This window comes from Balaenoptera acutorostrata, chromosome 10 (genome assembly GCF_949987535.1).
Source record: "Balaenoptera acutorostrata chromosome 10, mBalAcu1.1, whole genome shotgun sequence".
Lineage (NCBI taxonomy): Eukaryota > Metazoa > Chordata > Mammalia > Artiodactyla > Balaenopteridae > Balaenoptera > Balaenoptera acutorostrata.
In genome coordinates this window covers 86,062,898-86,080,579 of record NC_080073.1, presented here as the reverse complement: position 1 = coordinate 86,080,579, position 17,682 = coordinate 86,062,898, and the positions used below count along the sequence as shown (strand labels likewise).

The window sequence follows — 17,682 nt, the reverse complement described above, 5'->3', positions numbered from 1 at the left end:
TTAACTAAAAAAAAAAACTTAGTGGCTTTTCCTTGGGATAGATAATCTGAAAGCGGAGCCCACAGACTCTCTATTCATAACTAGAGCTTGACTGATACTGGACTGAGCCAGATATGAAAGAAAAGCCAGAGGTCAGTAATTTGGAGGCTGCCTACAAGAACATGTTAGCCTACAGTTAGGTCTGAACTTGGGAGGACAGTCTCTGGAAGAAAAGCAAAGACAGACACAACCACAATTTTGTGAATACACAGGTCCGTTCAGAGAAGGTTACCAACAGCAAATTGTATAGTCAGGTGTGCTTCAGGAAGTCTTGGTAGTTGAGAAGAGTAAACAAGACACAGAAGTCAGGGGTTTAACCCTGTTCCAGAGCAGACTTGGAAAGCTGGGGTCATAGGTAAAGGAAAAAGGAAGTATTCTACTCAAGAGTATTATCTGCACCAGCAGCCCAAGGTGACAATAGCTCAGGCATTCCAGAAACAAGCCAGTATTATTTTTTGAACATGGAATAAAGAGGAAAATATATGTATGCCAGAACATATTTTCATATTCAGCTGGATTCCAGAGTTCAGAGTACTAGGACTTTTTCTAAAAGATAAATGTTTACATTAGCAGAATACACTTTTAATATATAGTATGGTCTAAACTACCAACAAGAGAGGTCCCATTAACTTAAATACCAAGCGTTTTGAGTCAGAGCCTTCAAAGCTGAAAATCTTTACCTCCATGACTCAAACTTACTCTTTGAGCTTTTCAATTTGACACCTTTTGGGGACAGAGTTTATCTTATTTGCCTCTGTGTGTTCCCAGCACTTAGCATGGTGCCTGGAATAGTCAGTGCTCAATGCATGTCTGTGAATATTAAAGGTCACTGTTGTGTATATGTTACCGAGTTCAAGTTCCCACTGCTTGCCGCATGACAGGTCAACAAATTGAGAGACAAGTTTTGGGGGCTCGGAATAGTGACTTTATTCGGAAAGCCAGGCGTCAGATAAGATGGTGATCTAGCGTCCCGGAGTACCATCTTATCAGGGGCTGGACGCTGGTTTCTTTTATAGAACAGAGAGGGGGAGGGGATGAGGAAGTAAAGTAAAAAGGCCTTAAGTCTTGCAAAATATCTCCCGGTTTTGGCCATCCTCGGGGAGGGGATGCTTTAATTTCTGCTTTTCTGCAGCCATTCACAGGTGGGCAGGGTCAGGGTGTTTCCCTGTGGGGTGAACAAAGGCACTTTAACATTCAGGCAGAGGGGCAGGGTTCCCCGAGGCAGGCCATTATGTATGCCTATAGCTATAGACCGAATAAAAGCAATGGAAAGCAAAGGTCAAAGTAAAAGAAACAGATCCAACATTGCAGTCAGATTTTGCTCTCCCCTGTTACAGTATTGGGGCAAGGCCGGCGGACCGAGAAGATGGAAGACAAAAGTCCTCAAGAACCATCTTGCCGGGGTTTGGATGCTAGTTTCTTTTATGGAAAAAAGAGGGGGAGGTGAGGAGATAAAGTAAAAAAGGCGATAAGTTGTTGCAAATATTTCCTGATTCTGGCCAGACTTAGAAGGGGATATGTTAATTTCTTCTTTCCTGCAGCCATTCACAGGGAGGCTGGGTCAGGATGTTTCCCTGGGAGCTAAGCAAAGGTAGTTTTAGCTTAACCCCTCAGGCATGGGAGGCAGGGTTCCAGGAGACGGGCCATTATGTGTACTTTAAGCCTTAGGCAACGTCCCTCTAGTGATTAATTTATAGCAAAACTAATAGAATGCAAAAGTTAAAGAAAAAGAAACATATCCAGTATGGAGTCATATTTGTTCTTCCCTATTGTGGTAGGATTCGAAATTCATCTCCCACCTGCATCTAAGAGTGCTGAGGAAGGGGAAAAAGAAATGAACACCAAAACTTTCCTGCTTCTTATATTTTCACACTGTTATATTTTATTGTGTAAATATATGGAAAAGAAGGCTAGATATATATGGAAGAACCAGACGTGATTCTTGACCTACGAGAATTCAATTTATTCGCATACACACACACACCTCAGAATCCCTCAAATCTGCTGCTTGTTCTTTTCTCAAGGCTCCTTAAGGCCTGTCTAGCTTTCTCTCTGTCTGAATCTTCTATAATGTGGAGTGGGAGAAAAGGAAGGAAGGAATGGATCCTTTTTGTAAAAGCGTATTTTTACAAAATGGATAGTACTAAATACATTTATAAAATAGGACAACTTATTCAGTCAATTGGGGTTGGGGAGGAGATAAAATTTTATATTTAATTTATTCAGACTAGCCCCCTCAAAACAGACGTTTAATGAAGACTTGAGGAGCTAAATGGCTAAATTAAGTGATTAGCAACTTGCTTTTAATTTCAATTCAGAAAAAAAAAAAAATCTTGTGCCGTAGAGGAGTGAACACTGGTCTGAATGTTCTACTTGCACAAGGGGGATCGTTTGTCCTATGTGTATGGCTCCACTGTATGACAATGTAATGATTTTTGGTGGAACGTGAAGAACAAAGATTCCTGATGTCGGTTGCCACCTCAAGTGGATTTCACTTACATGAGAGTAATAGCCATTCTGAGCTTCAGACTGTCACAGAAAATTAGACTAGACTCACACTTTGTAAAATTAGTGTTTGAATGACATTACTTTGTACCTTGTTAAGATAATTTAAAAAATATTTTAGCTTCCCATCGACAGGTTTTTTCTGAGTTTAGAATTAGTGTGTTCGTCTGGTTTATCTACAGGGACTAAATGTCAATTAAGAACGTCTTAGTATGGTTTTGAAGAGTTTAACCCTGTGCTTGTTTTCTTCCTCCTCCTCCTTCTGTTAATTATCTGTTAAAATTGCAGATTAAAGTACTTCAAATTCTATCTAAGATTGGTTATTTAAATTCATTCATCACAGTAAAAGACACTCATTGCTAAATTTTTGTCAGTTCCTCATACCTCATTATTTTATTTTCTTTTTGCAAACCAGTGGGTGCTACCGTTTTCTCCTTGGTCCAGGGCAGTGGTCCTGTGAAGAAGTGCTGGGTTACAAAAAAAATGTGGAGGCCACTAGAGCAGACCTAATCAACAGCACTGGTGAATAAAACAATAAGCGCCAACGGCTCTCCAACCTCGTGTAGAGATGGCATGCTCTGCGGGGGGAAATGTCGTTGTGATTCCTTCGATAGCTCAGTTGGTAGAGCGGAGGACTGTAGTGAATAACCCCCCAACCAGGCATCCTTAGGTCGCTGGTTCGAATCCGGCTCGAAGGAGTTCACGTTTTGTGTGTGAGTTTTTTTCACCCTCACCCTTAAAAAGCTGTATCTCACCTATATATATCCTTGCTGTTCATCTCTTTAGCATCTATTTAAGACTAATCTCAGTGTGCAACGAATCTAATTTTTTAAATTATTATTCTCCGTAATAATTACTAATACGCGATCAAACTTCAGGTCCATGGTTCATAAAGGGCCCGTGCCGCAAAGAAGTCCCGAGCCCCGACCAGGCGGATCAGAGGTGGGCCCACTAAGCAAGGGATCCTGTGACAAGTCTCCGCCACCCTACCCGGCATCCCAAGACTAGGGGAGGGGCGGCCTGCTAGGAACGTAGCTGACCAAAGGTTAGTAACTGGTTGGGCACGGGCGCCCCCTCGTGGTGTTAGAGTCCTGAGTCTCTCCGAAGGTTTTGTTTGTTTTTTTCCCAGGTGGATGCTCAACTACTGGCAGTCGCCCACAGACCCTGGGGCACTACTCCCCCTTCTCCGTTTAATTATGTAAAGGTGATTCTCAACCCTGGCGCAGAAAAGTGGGTGGATGTCAGAAGCACCTAGGACTATTTTACAAAGCGCCTATAGTTGCGCCACTTTGAAGGTGGGACCCAGGCATTGGTAGTTTTAAAAGCTCCCAGGTGATTTTAATGTGTTGCAAGGTTTGAGAACCACTGCAGAAGAGAAAAATTTTAGAATTAAAAATAATAGACAAGGGGGAAATTGATAGAATTTTCTACCCACTTTGGTCTAAACTGGTAGCTCCCTTGCTCTTTGAAAGCGAATCGAGGGCAAAAGAGTAAACAAGAAAAATTGTCCAATTTTCAAAGATAACATGGGCCTTGGTTGCAAATTTTATTAGATAGTCCTGGACTGAGCTTCTCACCAACGCACCATAGATTCCAACCCAAACAAGTTCTCCACTGCAATTTCCCTCCCATAATTGGGCCATATTCTGCAATATTCCAGTATCAATTGGCAGTAGCGGCCCCACGACTCCCGTAGAAACAGCCAGATGACTCCAGAAGAGGACGAGTGAATGTAAAAACAACAAACCTCAAACATACCTACATATTTTTGGCTCTTCAAAATTTCATTAAGAAGTGGAAATTATTTGTTCCAGTTGTAAGAACTTGAGGTGGCCCTCAATAGGTCATACATGTGGGAAATAGATTCTGAGAATAAAAATGTAATATTAATGCATAAATAATTGAAGTGTAGATTTGTAAATCCACCTGGCAGAGACCAATATTCAAATCTTCAAAATGCGAGAGAAATCTTAAAGAATCCAACCTTCCCTATCCTGTCACTGGAGACAAGGGAGAGGCCATCAATTAGGAATTGGGCCCTTACGTAGTAACTTTGTAGCAAGGTGTTTATTTACAGAAGTAGGGAAATAAAGGCCGAAGGGTAGGCGCAACATAAAGCTGGAGAATGCGGGCATCGATCCCGCTACCTCTCGCATGCTAAGCGAGCGCTCTACCACTTGAGCTAATTCCCCCGCCTGTTAGGCACTTCTGCCTCCCATACTTTAATATCCGAATGTAATTCAGAACTCGTGGCCACCTTGGCTTCTAGTCGTTAGACAATAGGACAAAGTACGGGTTATCAAACAGCCCCTGGGGCGCCACCTATAATCTGTTCTACGGTGCTGGATCCTGTTGAGAGAAGACTGCAGAGTGCAGGTGGACCAGGGCGTGGAATCCATAGAAACACCTGTCTTCGAAATTGGGCAAGAGTTTAACACTGGAATCATATCTACGGAAACCGGGGACCGGAAGGAAATTGTAGGTACATCCAGGAGGGCAAATCAAGTTTCTCAGGCAATGAGACTCGGCTTTTGGCCATCCCAATAGTTCCTGCCAATCCCCGCACTCCTAAATTTTCCACCAATTGATTCTGCTAGCACCAGAAACAGATGCTCCAGAGTTCCTACGAATGTCCCCTAAGATCTGCTTTCTGTCTGGCTTTTTTTATCGATAAAAACCACCGTCGGTGGACACAAGGTCACGAGGGGGCGAGCGTCCCAGTTAATTTCTCCCTTCATTCTGGCTTCGTAGTCCCGATTTCGATCAAGGGTGTACAAGTTATTTTTCTAAGGTAAGCACTAATAGGAGAAGTGAATATAATCATGGCTGCAGGCTTAGATCTGGATTCCTTGCAAAAAACCGAAAGTAGTAGTTGCCTCTTTTTCTTCTGGGCCTGTGGAGTACTAGGTACCAGGTACTGTGCTAGGTGCTGGTACTTCACAGAGCTAGTTCTGAAGAGAACTCTGGAGCATTGCCAGAGACCCATCACTTGCAGGAAAGCCAAGTGAAGACCCTTCCCGTCAACTGCTTCTTTGTCTGAAATTCCATCATTAGAAACTTTTTTTTTTTTTTTTGGTTTAATGTTATTTTCTAGTCTCAATGAAATTGGGACAAGGTGATGAAATGGAGAAGATAAAACATTTTACTTAAGAAAGTGACTCTATGTCCCTATGCTGTGCAGGCACGCTGCACAGGCCTCTCCAGGACCCTTTTAATGCCCTTAATGCTTGCTCTTCTCTTTTCTTTTTCATTGCAGTCAGGGCTGACAAAAAAGTGAATAACCTTCTGTGGAAAGAAATCCTCCACCTTCCTGCACCCCCTCCATTTGAGACAAAAGAGTTCAAAACTCAGGTGTTCTAAGTGGGTGTGTAGAAACCCACCATTCATCTCAAAACTTGGCTCAAGGTCAGCCTTGCCTTGATTCTCTCCACCATCTGGGTGTTCTCTCCTTCTCCTTGGACAGAATTTACCCAGCTACAGAAGTCAATTTGGCCTCCACTCATTTTTTTTTCTCCATTTATTTTCCATGATTCTATTAGGGGTGCAAGTGTGGAACTGGAGTGAAAGAAAGTGGACTAATTCCATAGCTCAGATCCATGGATAAAGCTTTGGGATGACTGACTGTGAACTGGGAGCAACTGGGGGCTTTCAACCATGAGCTGGGAGTTCTTGTTTCCAATAACATTGGATTAGGTATTAAAATTTCAACAGCTTAGCTTGCACAGAGGTAAAATGAAGATCAAAAATAATATCTTAAAATTCACATGGAAGTTTTCCCAGTTGTTAAACTACTGACTCAACTTTAGGCTCGCTGTTCTGGACTGAATTGTGTTCTTCCAAAATCCAAATGTGACTGTATTCAAAACTGGAAAGTAATTAAGGTTAATGCAGTCCTTAGGGTGGGGTCCTGATCCCATAATATTACTATTCTCATAATGGGAAACACCAGAGTTCTCTCAAGTCAGGAAGAGAGCTCTCACTGGGAATTAAATGGCTGTCATCTTGATCTTGGGCATCCCAGCCTCCAGAACTGTGAGAAAATAAATTTCTGTTATTTAAGCCACCCAGTCTGTGGTATTTTGTCATAGCAGCCAGAGCAGACTAAGACACTCATCCTTCTTTAATCTGCCTTGTGATAAAGGAGGTAGGACTCTGTAAACCACACTGCTGATTTACTACTTGGCTCCATATTAGGCTTTGCCAAAAAGGAAGCTAGAGGGAGAATGCAAGGCTGGAGGAGGAAGAGGAAAGGTGGACTTGTCTTTTCTGTTTCCTTTCAGAGAGCTTCCTGTTCCTCTAAGTATCATCCCAGGAAGACTTCTGCATCCCAAGAGATGACAATTCTGTAGCAGCAATTGAATCCAGCACCATGCTGAAATTTTACACTTGTTGGCATCTCCGCTATTTTCCACCTTGTATTCAAGGCACAGATAGGAGGACACTTGACAATAAAAGAGAAACTCCACGTCCTACAATCTCTCTTCTCCCGCTGCTAATTCTCTATTAGGTCAGGAACACTGAAAGTTGCTAGATGATATTTTCTTAGTTTGTCATGGAAAGGGATTTAATTACTGAGTTCAGTATCGACTACGTCCTCTCAGTACCCCTAATAGAATGCATTGGCGATTGCCATTTGGAAAAAAAAAATTTGGAATTTTAAAAATAATATCATTTTGTAGAAATAATAGTCTTGTATAAATTTGTAGAAATAAGCACAGATATTTTATAGAGAAATACACTTAATCTTTTCCTTAAGCATATTTCCAAAGAAAGCCTTTTCTCTCCAGATAATTTAGTGTATTCTCCATTTGTGTCTATTTCTGCTTTAGGCACAAGTGTAAGGCAATCTCTGTTGAACCTCGATGTTTGATGATTTTCTTTGAAAAAAGAATATATTTGCATTTAAATTTTTTAGGGGTTTTTGTTTCACCTTAATTGCTCCACAATAATTATGCAATATATGAACCACCCAAATTATTTATCCAAGTAAGAAAATTCACACACACACACACACACACACACACACTCCACATATTTCATCATTAGAGCTATGAATACACACAATTTCCCATGAGATTTTCAGAAAGGAGGATCACAATGATACCAAAATGCACTGGATATTGCTCTGTTCACAACTTTGGGATCCTCTGCAACCCAGATGTCTGTGTTTACGTAATTATATCATTTATTGAGCCAACCTAGACACTTTTGAGAGAAAAAGGAGAAAGTAATTAGAGGGGACAGCAGGAAATCGGGCGTAATCCAGGGAATTCACCCTAGGTATATAATACTTAGGGAGGAGGACATGGGATACCCGTAGGGTTTTTGTTTTGAGATATACATAGAACAATATCCTAACGTCTTAAATGTACAACTCAATGGATTTTACATGTTTATTAAACCCAGGAAACCAACTACCCAGATGATGACATAGAACCCATTCAGTGTCTTAAAAGACTGCTTAAATTTGATTATACTTTCAAAAGTGAATATGAATATTATCGAAGCGGAAACCATCTGGGTAGACATTAGGAGAGGGACTCTAAAATAATGGTCATAAGTGGCCCTTCGATAGCTCAGTTGGTAGAGCGGAGGACTGTAGGTACAACATGTTGGATATCCTTAGGTCGCTGGTTCGAATCCGGCTCGAAGGACAAGAATTTTGAAAATTGTAGACCGAAACAAATCAAACATACACATAAAGCGAATGAACTCTTTCCGGTCCAAAAGAATAAACTGGATAGTAACTCCGCTTCAAGATAATAGCTCCCTCTTCAACCTATTTAGGAAAACCCTTTCATTTATGGCTCACTTCTGATTGACAGAGAAGGCGCTAAGCTGATGAGACAGCAGGAGTGTCAAGGGTAATGGTCCTATCTGTATTGTACCCAAGGGAGCAGGATAATGAATTAAAGCACAACTCTTTAGTGTTCAAGGGCATTAATTTTTTAATATACTCCTATAATCACTACCCATATCAGTTTTAGAATATTTCTAGCACCCTTCATGTTTGCTTCTAGTTTTGAAATAAACTTATAGTCAAAACAAAACTACAGGATTGAGGTAAAGATTATTTAAAGTATTCTAAGACCACCCCTTAAAGGCCCTTCGATAGCTCAGTTGGTAGAGCGGAGGACTGTAGGTGGCTTCATCATCTGTCATCCTTAGGTCGCTGGTTCGAATCCGGCTCGAAGGACTCACCTTTTTGAAAGGTTGTCATTGACACTGCAGGCCTGAACACGATAGAAAAATTGAACAGTGAACAGTGATTTGTGCTCAGCTCTTGTAGGAATGAGTGTATAAACAAAGAAGCGATCCTCAGGTACGCCCAGGAGCCTGTCAAAGGTTGCTTCAGCGAGACAGAAGGTGAGTCAGAGTGTCCTCTTGTGGTGACCATTTCTTCAGTACCTTTAATTCAAAATAATGAGTACACCACTGAGGCATATTTTTGGGTGGCCTACCCTGGACCCCAACACTGAAAACAAGTCCTGGAGAGAATAAAGCTCGCGGTACAGGCAGTCGCCTAAATCAGGGCCATGTATACATTTGACAATAGGTATTTGTAACATAAGTATAAATACGAACCATGCATCAACACAAATGTAAAACAGGCGCCAAATAAGTTTCTGAAAGAAATAATTGTCAAACATTAAAATTTTTTAGACATTTTATTCACAAAATCAAATTTTAAATTAATATCTTAAACTAAATTTTTTTTAACTAAATGAAAAGGTCACAGATGAAATTTTCAAAAATTAAATCTCAACTAAATTTCCAAAACTTATATTTGCAAAGTTAAATTACATTTTCAAAACTTAAATTTAAAATATTCAAATCTCTAAGTTAAATTTTGAAAAATAATTAAAACTTCAAACTTAATTAATTAAAAAATTGAAATTTAAGTAACCTTTAAAAGTTGAGTCATCCCCCAACCTGAGTCTCACCCGAGTCCCTTGGGTAAAATGCTATTTTGACCGCTAGAACACAAAGAAACATCCCCTCACTCCCAAAACAGTTCTACAAAATTTCCGGAAGAGCCTGCCTCATCCCGTCCTTTTGCATCTCACCGAGGAGTGCTATAGGGTATGTTCTACTTGGGGCTCTACCTCTCCGGTTCTGCCTCCTCAGCTCAAGTTCTCTCACGCTTTGAACCTCCCGGCAGACCCGGGGCCCACTTCCGCCCTCTCCTCTAGGCCTAGACTCTCGGGCACCGCCCAATCTTGTCCTTTCCTTTGTCGTCACCCGGACCGACCCCGCCCCCTCGACACAGGCCGTCGCACACTGTGCGCGTCAGAGGCGCGGCGTTTTACGGCTGCCTTGCTTTACCTACCCGCAAGCATGGAGACAGAGGAATCCGAGAAGGGAGCCGCTGAGCTGGAACCTCTGGAAGGGAGTGACCAGAAATCAGAGGCAGGGGAGGGACAGGAGGAATCCGAAGAGGCGGCTGGCGGCAGCAAGAAACGGGTAGTGCCAGGTATTGTGTACCTGGGCCACATACCGCCCCGCTTTAGGCCTTTGCACGTACGGAACCTTCTCAGCGCCTACGGCGAGGTCGGGCGCGTTTTTTTCCAGCCGGAAGGTAAGTGCTCAGGCCTTGGCGGTGAGGGTAGGAGGGTGATGCTCGCTGGCAGTGAGCACTCAATGCGTGTTCTGTTGCCTCAGCTGCCCTGGTCCGAGGCGCTGACGGAGCCGGGGACCGGCGTCTGGCTTCTTTGGTAAATCGGTAGCGCGCATGTCTCTTAGGAGGCGGCGATGGGATGTGGATAGCGCAGTATACCTCGCTGAGCCTTAGTTCTCGGATAGCTAATTTTTGGATTTTAATTTCGGCTCCGCCCACCCTTCTTTCCTGAGCCGAATTTACCAGTTTGTTAAATGGGTACAGCCTGAATTAAAATCTCAGTGGTTTTTCCACAAAACTGAACGTATCTCTTTGTCATCGCGGCCCAGGTCAAGAGAAGGTTTATGATCGGCCGCCCCCAGCTCGCATACAGACACTAATTGGAATTGGGGTTGGGGGCCTGTGCGGGTTTTAAAGAGAGCGTTTAGGGCAGACCTGATAAAGGAGTTAACATTTGAGGAAAGGATTGAGTTAGACAAGGGGAAAAGGGTGGACTTTGCAGTTATCCGCTTCCGAGCAAAGACCTTGAGGTGGGACTCTGGCCTGAGGGAAGGTTTGGAGAATTCGGCGAATGGGAGGTGCAGTTGAGTGGGTGCTGTATTGGCCTCCTTGACCACTGCTCTGTCTTTGCTTCGCAGACGGGTTCGTGAGACGCAAGAAGAAGGCAGCGGCAGCCCCCGCTGCGGGAGGAAAAAAGCGGTCCAAGTACAGCAAGGACTACACCGAGGGCTGGGTGGAGTTCCGGGACAAGCGAGTAGCCAAGCGTGTGGCGGCCAGTCTTCACAACACGCCCATGGGCTCCCGCAGGCGCAGCCCCTTCCGTTATGACCTGTGGAACCTCAGGGTGAGGGGATCGGCTTGTCTGCCGCACCGCTCAGCCTTCCATCTTCCCAGCCCTAGCCGGCGCACCCCTTCACCTCTTGTTGGCCCCGGCCCTCCCATCTCCTCTCCATCCCAGATCTGCCCTACTCAGATCTTTTCTTGTTTTCCCTTCCGCAGTACCTGCACCGTTTTACCTGGTCCCACCTCAGCGAGCATCTTGCTTTTGAGCGCCAGGTACGCAGGCAGCGCCTGAGGGCTGAGGTTGCCCAGGCCAAGCGTGAGACTGACTTCTATCTTCGAAGCGTGGAGCGCGGACAGCGTTTCCTTGCCGCTGATGGGGACTCTACCCGCCCGAACGGCTCCTGGGCCTTTGCCCAGCGTCCTACTGAGCAGGAGCTGAGGGCCCGGAAGGCAGCTCGGCCAGGAGGACGTGAACGGGCTCGCCTGGCTAACGCTCAGGATCAGGCCCGCTCCAACAGAGGGCTTCTGGCCAAGATCTTTGGATCCCCTACCCCCTCAGAGAGCATGGAGGACTCCTCACTAGTCAGGAACTCTTGAGGGGCAGGGAGGCCCCTTCCACCTCCTAGCCCAGCCCAGCGTCCTATCTACCTGATAATGACTACCCAGGCAGACATTTTGTTGTGTTTCTCGAACCAGGAGTCTCTGGTGAGTGCTCAGATATAAAAGTTTTGAAGGCCTCTCCTTCCCCCTCCAATTCCTATACATGCCTCGCTGAGGCACTTAGTTCTTACTAGCATGATTATGACTACTGCACATATCTGTTTTGCCTTGTTTGATTCTTGGCTACCTGCCTCCTGCCCACTGGGGCCCTCTAAAAATCCTGCTTTCTGGCCCCAGGAAGAGCCTTTACTTTGAACGAGACTGATAATGGCTAGTCCAGACAGCTGTTTACCCACCACATTACTGGGCATCAGCAACATCCTTTTTGTTTAGAAAAGATTAATAGGGACAGGGGTTAATGCGTTAGAGTGGCTTGGGAGCCACCTTCCAAATGTATTTATAGAAAAGAAAAAATATGTATATTTTTTATATGCCTTTGTAGTTTATGGGGGGTGGGGATGGTCATTGGATAAGTTCCAACTTCTGTCTGTGTCCCATTCACTCACCTTCACTCCATCTCCTGATCTCGGACCCCCCCCCCCCCACGCCCCCGAATTCAATCTGGACCCTTTTCTATGTATCTAATCAATTTCTTAGGCCATGTTATTAATAGTTATCTAATTCAGCATTTACTAAGTCGCTGTATGAGGACATAGAGTGACAGTGGTTCACATGGCCCTTGCTGTAAGTCTTATAGACCAGGGGTCCCCAGCCCTTGGGCCTCGGACCGGTATTGGCAGCACAGCAGGAGGTGAGCGGTGGGCAAGCGAGCGAAGCTTCATCTGCCGCTCCCCATCACTCGCATTGCCGCCTGAACCATTCCCGCACCCCACCCCGCCCCTGTCCGTAGAAAAATTGTCTTTCACGGAACCGGTCCCTGGTGCCAAAAAGGTTGGGGACCGCTGTTACAGACCACTTAAAAAAAGATAAGTGTTTAAGAAATAAATGCACAGAAGTACTACAGGCATCATCATAGATGTGTATAAGGGGTAGAGTGGGGCCATGGGAAGGCATGGATGACTCTATCTGGGAAGGGAAGCAATGCTCTCAATGTGGAGTTGATTTCTGATCAGAGGCTTCTGACATGGGTCAGTTTTCACCAAGTTTTTCAGATCATTCCTGAAAAGTGAACAGAAGTCTGAAAGAGCCTAGTGTATTCCTATAACTGCAAACAAAGCTCCACAGATGGAGTGTTGGGTTCAAACCATTGTAAAGTTAGGCAAAGCCTAGGAGGTGTACACATGATGTCCCTCTGGTGCACTTATACATGTTGTCTACGCTTAGACGAGAAAGTTCATAAGCAACATGCAAAGCAGCTCTGGAGGTGACAAAGAATCCGTGTAAGCCACTAAGGGGAACTGAAAACTGAGGTGTTACAATAAACTGAGAAAAATCTACACACAGCCTCATAACAGATTAAAACTTTGGTCAGTACCAGGCTTTTAAACTTACAGGAGGTGTTAGAGTGATAATAATAAATAATTTGAGTTTTGCTTGTGCTGTGTTTGTTTTTTTGTTTTTCCCTTCACTGTCATCAGTATAATTATCTATGTGTTCTTTGGATGAAGTGGATTCATCCACTTTGGCTCTAAAATAACTTAGCCATGTTAAGATCTCAATTTGAGAGGTGCAGTTTATTTGGGAGAATAAAAATGACCAAACAATAAAAAAATTATGGTCTGCTTGGTGTAACATTTCTCACAATCCATACTCCTCACACCCAGCACACAAACACATCTGTGTAATGTTATACCCTCATCTTAGGAACTTGGTATTCTTGTTTGTGTTCATTTCTTGTGAGTTTGTTCTATGTGGATTCCTAAGGTCATGATGTCTTCCAAGCGAACCAGGAAGATTTGAGTTTCAGAATTTGACAAGCTGTCATATTCATTTATTCAAAGTTCTGAGTGCCCATTGTCACCTTTGCTAGATAAAGTGAATACCAAGAAGAAGAAAATTCTTAAGTTCTAACAGCTTAGAAAGTAAAACACATTAGGGCTTAATTTCTTGAATGAATGAAATTGTGTTCCCAGGTTGGCCTTAGATACCAATATATTCAAGGTCAGCATTTCAGGCTCAAGTTTAAACAGTTCTGCACAAAGAGCTCACACCTGCAGCCAGAAAAGCTGGGTAAGTTACGGTTGGAGTGAGGAATGACAATAAGACTAGGTGGAAGGTAATCAGTTTTCCAGGAGCTATAATCTTGATTTCCTCAATTCTAAGCCCTTTGAAAGCAGGAAAATACCTTTTACACTTAGAATTTTGTTCCCATTTGAACAGCACTTACCTTTTTATGTGAATTAATATTTAATGCACAACCATACAAAATCATATTATCCCCACATTTCCATCGTTAAAACTAGCCTCAGAATTGACATAATTTGCCACTTAATATTTTTCATTACCAACATCTTCCCCAGTTGCTTTCCCAGTGTGTATATGGTAAGTGCTTTTTGCATGAATCTCATGTGACATAAACTTATAGAGGGAAGAGTTACAGCAAATATGAATGGATTTATGTAATACCAAGTGCTGCAAACTGGGTGATTTAACTCTCAATCATCCCCTATACGATTAGATTAAGTTATGAACCTATTGTTGCAATGAATACTCTAAATCAGCTTAGTTCCACACCATCCAAGAAGCTGGGACTCTGCATTTGCCACAAAGAGTAAATTAGTAAAATGAAGGAAGGGATCTGCCTTAAGAGAGTAAGAGGGCTTTTAATAGGGTGTGTCTAGGCATGTGAAATTATTCCTGAAAATGTCCAAAAGTCACAATTAGAGCACTCTTCTTCAGTTTACTTTTCCAAGGTTCCTCATATCTCTGCAAGTTGTCTTGCTGTTATTACAGTAGAGTTGAAGGGAAAAACTCTTTGTGTAAGCCTCAGGGATGTGCCCTGTTCCCACAGGAGAGTTAATGTTTTAGCAGATTGTTTGTGGTCCCTGACTTACAATGGTTAAATGTATAATTTTTCAACTTTAGGGTAGTGTGAAGGCTGTACACATTCAGTAGAAACTGTACTTCCAATTTTGAATTTTGATCTTTTCCATGGCTAGTGATAAGTGGTGTGATACTCTCTCCCGGTGCTGGGAAGCCAATCATAAGGATAAACCATTCTGTTTTTCTCTTTCAGTATAGTATTCAATAAATTACATGACATATTCAACACTGTTATGAAATAGGCTTTGTGTTAGATGATTTTGCCCAACAGTAGGCTAATGGAAGTGTTCTGAGCACATTTAGGGTAGGCTAGACTAAGCTATGCTGTTCAGTAGGTTAGGTGTATTAAATGCATTTTTGAATTACAGATATTTTCAACTTCGATGGGTTTATCCAGTGTAACCCCATCCTCAATAGAGGAAGATCTGTATTTGATTTCCCAACCTTTAAGAGGGAGTTGCAATTCCCAGCAAAAGCGGTAATCTCCTTTTTGGTAAATGCATCCATCACTCTCAATGGCCACACAAAATTATCTGAGATGCTGACTAGTAACTCAGCCAGAAGAATGAAATGGAAAGAAATGGGTTAAATTGTGTGCTTTTCTGGGCTCTAATTTTAAAAAATATATATCAAAATCCTGAAAACCCCTGAGACTTGAACTAAGCTTCCGTGAACAGCAATGTAGTTTTTCGGTTTTCCCTGTCCTCAGCCTCCCCTCTCAGGCGTGAAGACACTCAGGAGAATGCAGAACTTACAAAGGAGCCTGATGCAGGCAGGAACACCAAACAGTTGGGTCCCAAAGCCTTCACAGCAGGGTCAGGGAAGGCGGGCTGGGGTTAGCGTGAAAACCACAGGGAAAGGACAAAAGGAGAGGGAGGGACAGGAAAATGTATTTGAGAAGCACGTCTTCTAACCAGTTTAGAGGGCCTTCAATGGGTGGCCGCTTCCAGCACAAGGACGCGGCTGCCATGCCCCAGGACTGGTCCTAAGGTGGGCCTGAGAATAACCTGCACTCGCATCTGTTCCTGCCCACTCTCCTCCGCCGATGGGCTACTGTATGTGCTGAGTTAAGGATATTGAGATAGGAAGCTCATCCTGGATTATCTGGATGGGCCCTAAATTTAATTACAAGTGTTTTTATAAGAAGGAGGCAGCAGAGATTTGACACAGAAGAGAAGTCCATATAATAATGGAAGGAGAGGAAAACAGAGTCAGAGACAGAAGATGTTACTTCAGTTTAAGATGGAGGAATAGCCTATGAGCCAAAGAACATAGGAATGAGCTCTAGAAACTGGAAAAGGCAAGGAAAGGGATTCTCCTTTAAAGCCTCTGGAAGGAGAGTGGCCCTGCAAACATCTTGATTTTGGCCCAGTGAAACGTTTGACCTTTGGAACTCTAAGAGAATAAATGTGTTGTTTTAAGCTACCAAGTTTGTGGTAATTGGTTACAGCAGTCACAGGAAACTGAAGCAGACATTATGATGTTGGTTGGTAACTACTTTAGCAAATTGTAAATATACTTCCACAGTTGCTGTTGAGAAGTCAGCTACAAACCTTTAAAAATACATGGGAGCAGGGGTAAGGGGTATCCAAACCTATTTAGGAAGAGGTTGTTCAGAGTCCAAATACATTAATTGAGCAGTAAGTATTAGTTCACTTATGAACTAAGGGTACATGAAGAGTAAACATGTACATGAAGTAAATATGAAGGGTAACATAGTTCAATAAGTATTGCTTTCTGATAGAGCCAGTAAATAAAAAATGAAGGGGAGGCAAAAAATTGTATGATAATCATATAGAAACAGAAATGCATTTTGTTATATGCAAAAGGGCAAGGAAAATAAAGATATTAGGATAAGATAGAAATTAAATACTAATTCTTCAGAAGAAAGGGGCTTTTTCTTGGAAATCAATAGAACACGACATTTATGGTATAGTTTTTTATATAAAGAGAAAATAACCTAATGAAAAATGTCTTGCACTTCTGGGTACACTTTACTATGGCACCATTTGAACATTCTGGGCAGAACTTTAAAATGAAGCACTAGTTACTGTGGAATAAAGAAAAAGACAACGGAGTCCAGAGCTATGGTTTTCACTTAATTAAACGTGAAAGTGCCCAAAGATAGAACTTTATTCACCTAAAGGAATACAAAATAGAAAGAAAACAAGCCCTCGCCCGAGTCCTTTACAAGGAACAACTTGCTTGGCTTGGCTTTCGTGATGGTCATTTGCTTCCTCTCAACTCCTTTTCCAACTTTCTGTTGGAAACCTTGCAACAGATTTTCCCCTAAATGATTTCCACCTCCTCTTTGCTCTTACTGGTGTCTTTCCCATTTAATGTATCTTCATGTATACGGAATCCTTCCAGGGGCTTCTCCATCAGGTGAATTATTAGCGAAAACTCTCTCATTGAACTGAGAGTAAATTCTGTCCGCGTGTCTTTCCTTAGACTATGCTCACACTTATTCGGGTAAACAACAGTCCCGCGTCCTGCTCCCACCCAGTCAATACTCTGATTTTCCTCTCTAAGAATAATATCTATATTATTATAACTTCTGTTTTTAAAACACACCATTAACATAAGAACAGTGAAAATCAAGAAGTGAAAGAACATTTTTCCAATATATGTACTCAGCAAAGGGTGCATTTCTAAAATATGTCATAAAATTTAGACTGAAAACAATAAAATAATATTGTTGGAGAAAAAGGATGCCAGCGTCGCTGTCCCTGTGGCGCAATTGGTTAGCGCGTTCGGCTGTTAACCGAGAGGTTGGTGGTTCAAGCCCACCCAGGGACGGTTTCTTGGCTATAGACAGCTTCCTTAAGAAATTTCTGCACGTGTTTTACTTTCGAATTTGTGTCTGACAATATCAGATTCGATACTTTTCACAAATTACTGTAAATGAAAATCTAACGAACATGTTTCCTCGAGTTGTCTTTGGGATAGGTTCATCGAATATCACACAGGCGTGTGTGATAACTGAGGGGTAGAGTTGGGGAGAATGATCCGCAGAATTCAGGGATTGGCTTTGCGGTCAATGACTGAAGTTTTATAGGGTTTAATAATTGGGAGCTCTTTGCGGTCAGAGAACAGGAGTCTTTACAGTCAGGGTAGAGTTGTCTGCAGAAATC

At 42.7% G+C, this 17,682-nt stretch overlaps 2 protein-coding genes and 5 non-coding genes across 7 annotated transcripts in view; 6 read left to right on the top strand and 1 right to left on the bottom strand.

Moving 5' to 3' along the window:
• LOC103004316 (uncharacterized) overlaps positions 1 to 17,682 on the top strand; it is a 353,565-nt gene that overhangs the window by 181,552 nt on the left and 154,331 nt on the right. The window lies entirely within an intron of this gene.
• TRNAY-GUA (transfer RNA tyrosine (anticodon GUA)) lies at positions 3,149 to 3,242 on the top strand. Its single transcript has 2 exons — positions 3,149 to 3,185; positions 3,207 to 3,242. It is a non-coding gene; the product is annotated as a tRNA-Tyr (tRNA).
• On the bottom strand, positions 4,664 to 4,736 carry TRNAA-AGC (transfer RNA alanine (anticodon AGC)). Its single transcript has one exon. It is a non-coding gene; the product is annotated as a tRNA-Ala (tRNA).
• On the top strand, positions 8,110 to 8,198 carry TRNAY-GUA (transfer RNA tyrosine (anticodon GUA)). The gene is given in 2 exon segments: positions 8,110 to 8,146; positions 8,163 to 8,198. It is a non-coding gene; the product is annotated as a tRNA-Tyr (tRNA).
• On the top strand, positions 8,650 to 8,740 carry TRNAY-GUA (transfer RNA tyrosine (anticodon GUA)). The gene is given in 2 exon segments: positions 8,650 to 8,686; positions 8,705 to 8,740. It is a non-coding gene; the product is annotated as a tRNA-Tyr (tRNA).
• Positions 9,826 to 13,104, top strand: ABT1 (activator of basal transcription 1). The gene is made up of 3 exons (XM_007179039.2): positions 9,826 to 10,123; positions 10,801 to 11,006; positions 11,162 to 13,104. The coding sequence occupies exons 1-3, from the start codon at positions 9,883 to 9,885 to the stop codon at positions 11,540 to 11,542; spliced, it is 828 nt and encodes a 275-aa protein (XP_007179101.1). The 5' UTR covers positions 9,826 to 9,882; the 3' UTR covers positions 11,543 to 13,104.
• Positions 17,274 to 17,347, top strand: TRNAN-GUU (transfer RNA asparagine (anticodon GUU)). The gene has a single exon. It is a non-coding gene; the product is annotated as a tRNA-Asn (tRNA).

Excerpts from the sequence above, each read along its gene's own strand:
- ABT1 (XM_007179039.2), top strand. The coding sequence starts at position 9,883 with ATGGAGACAGAGGAATCCGAGAAGGGAGCCGCTGAGCTGGAACCTCTG. Across the intron at positions 10,124-10,800 it reads CGTTTTTTTCCAGCCGGAAG|ACGGGTTCGTGAGACGCAAG; the intron begins GTAAGTGCTCAG and ends TTTGCTTCGCAG. Across the intron at positions 11,007-11,161 it reads ATGACCTGTGGAACCTCAGG|TACCTGCACCGTTTTACCTG; the intron begins GTGAGGGGATCG and ends TCCCTTCCGCAG.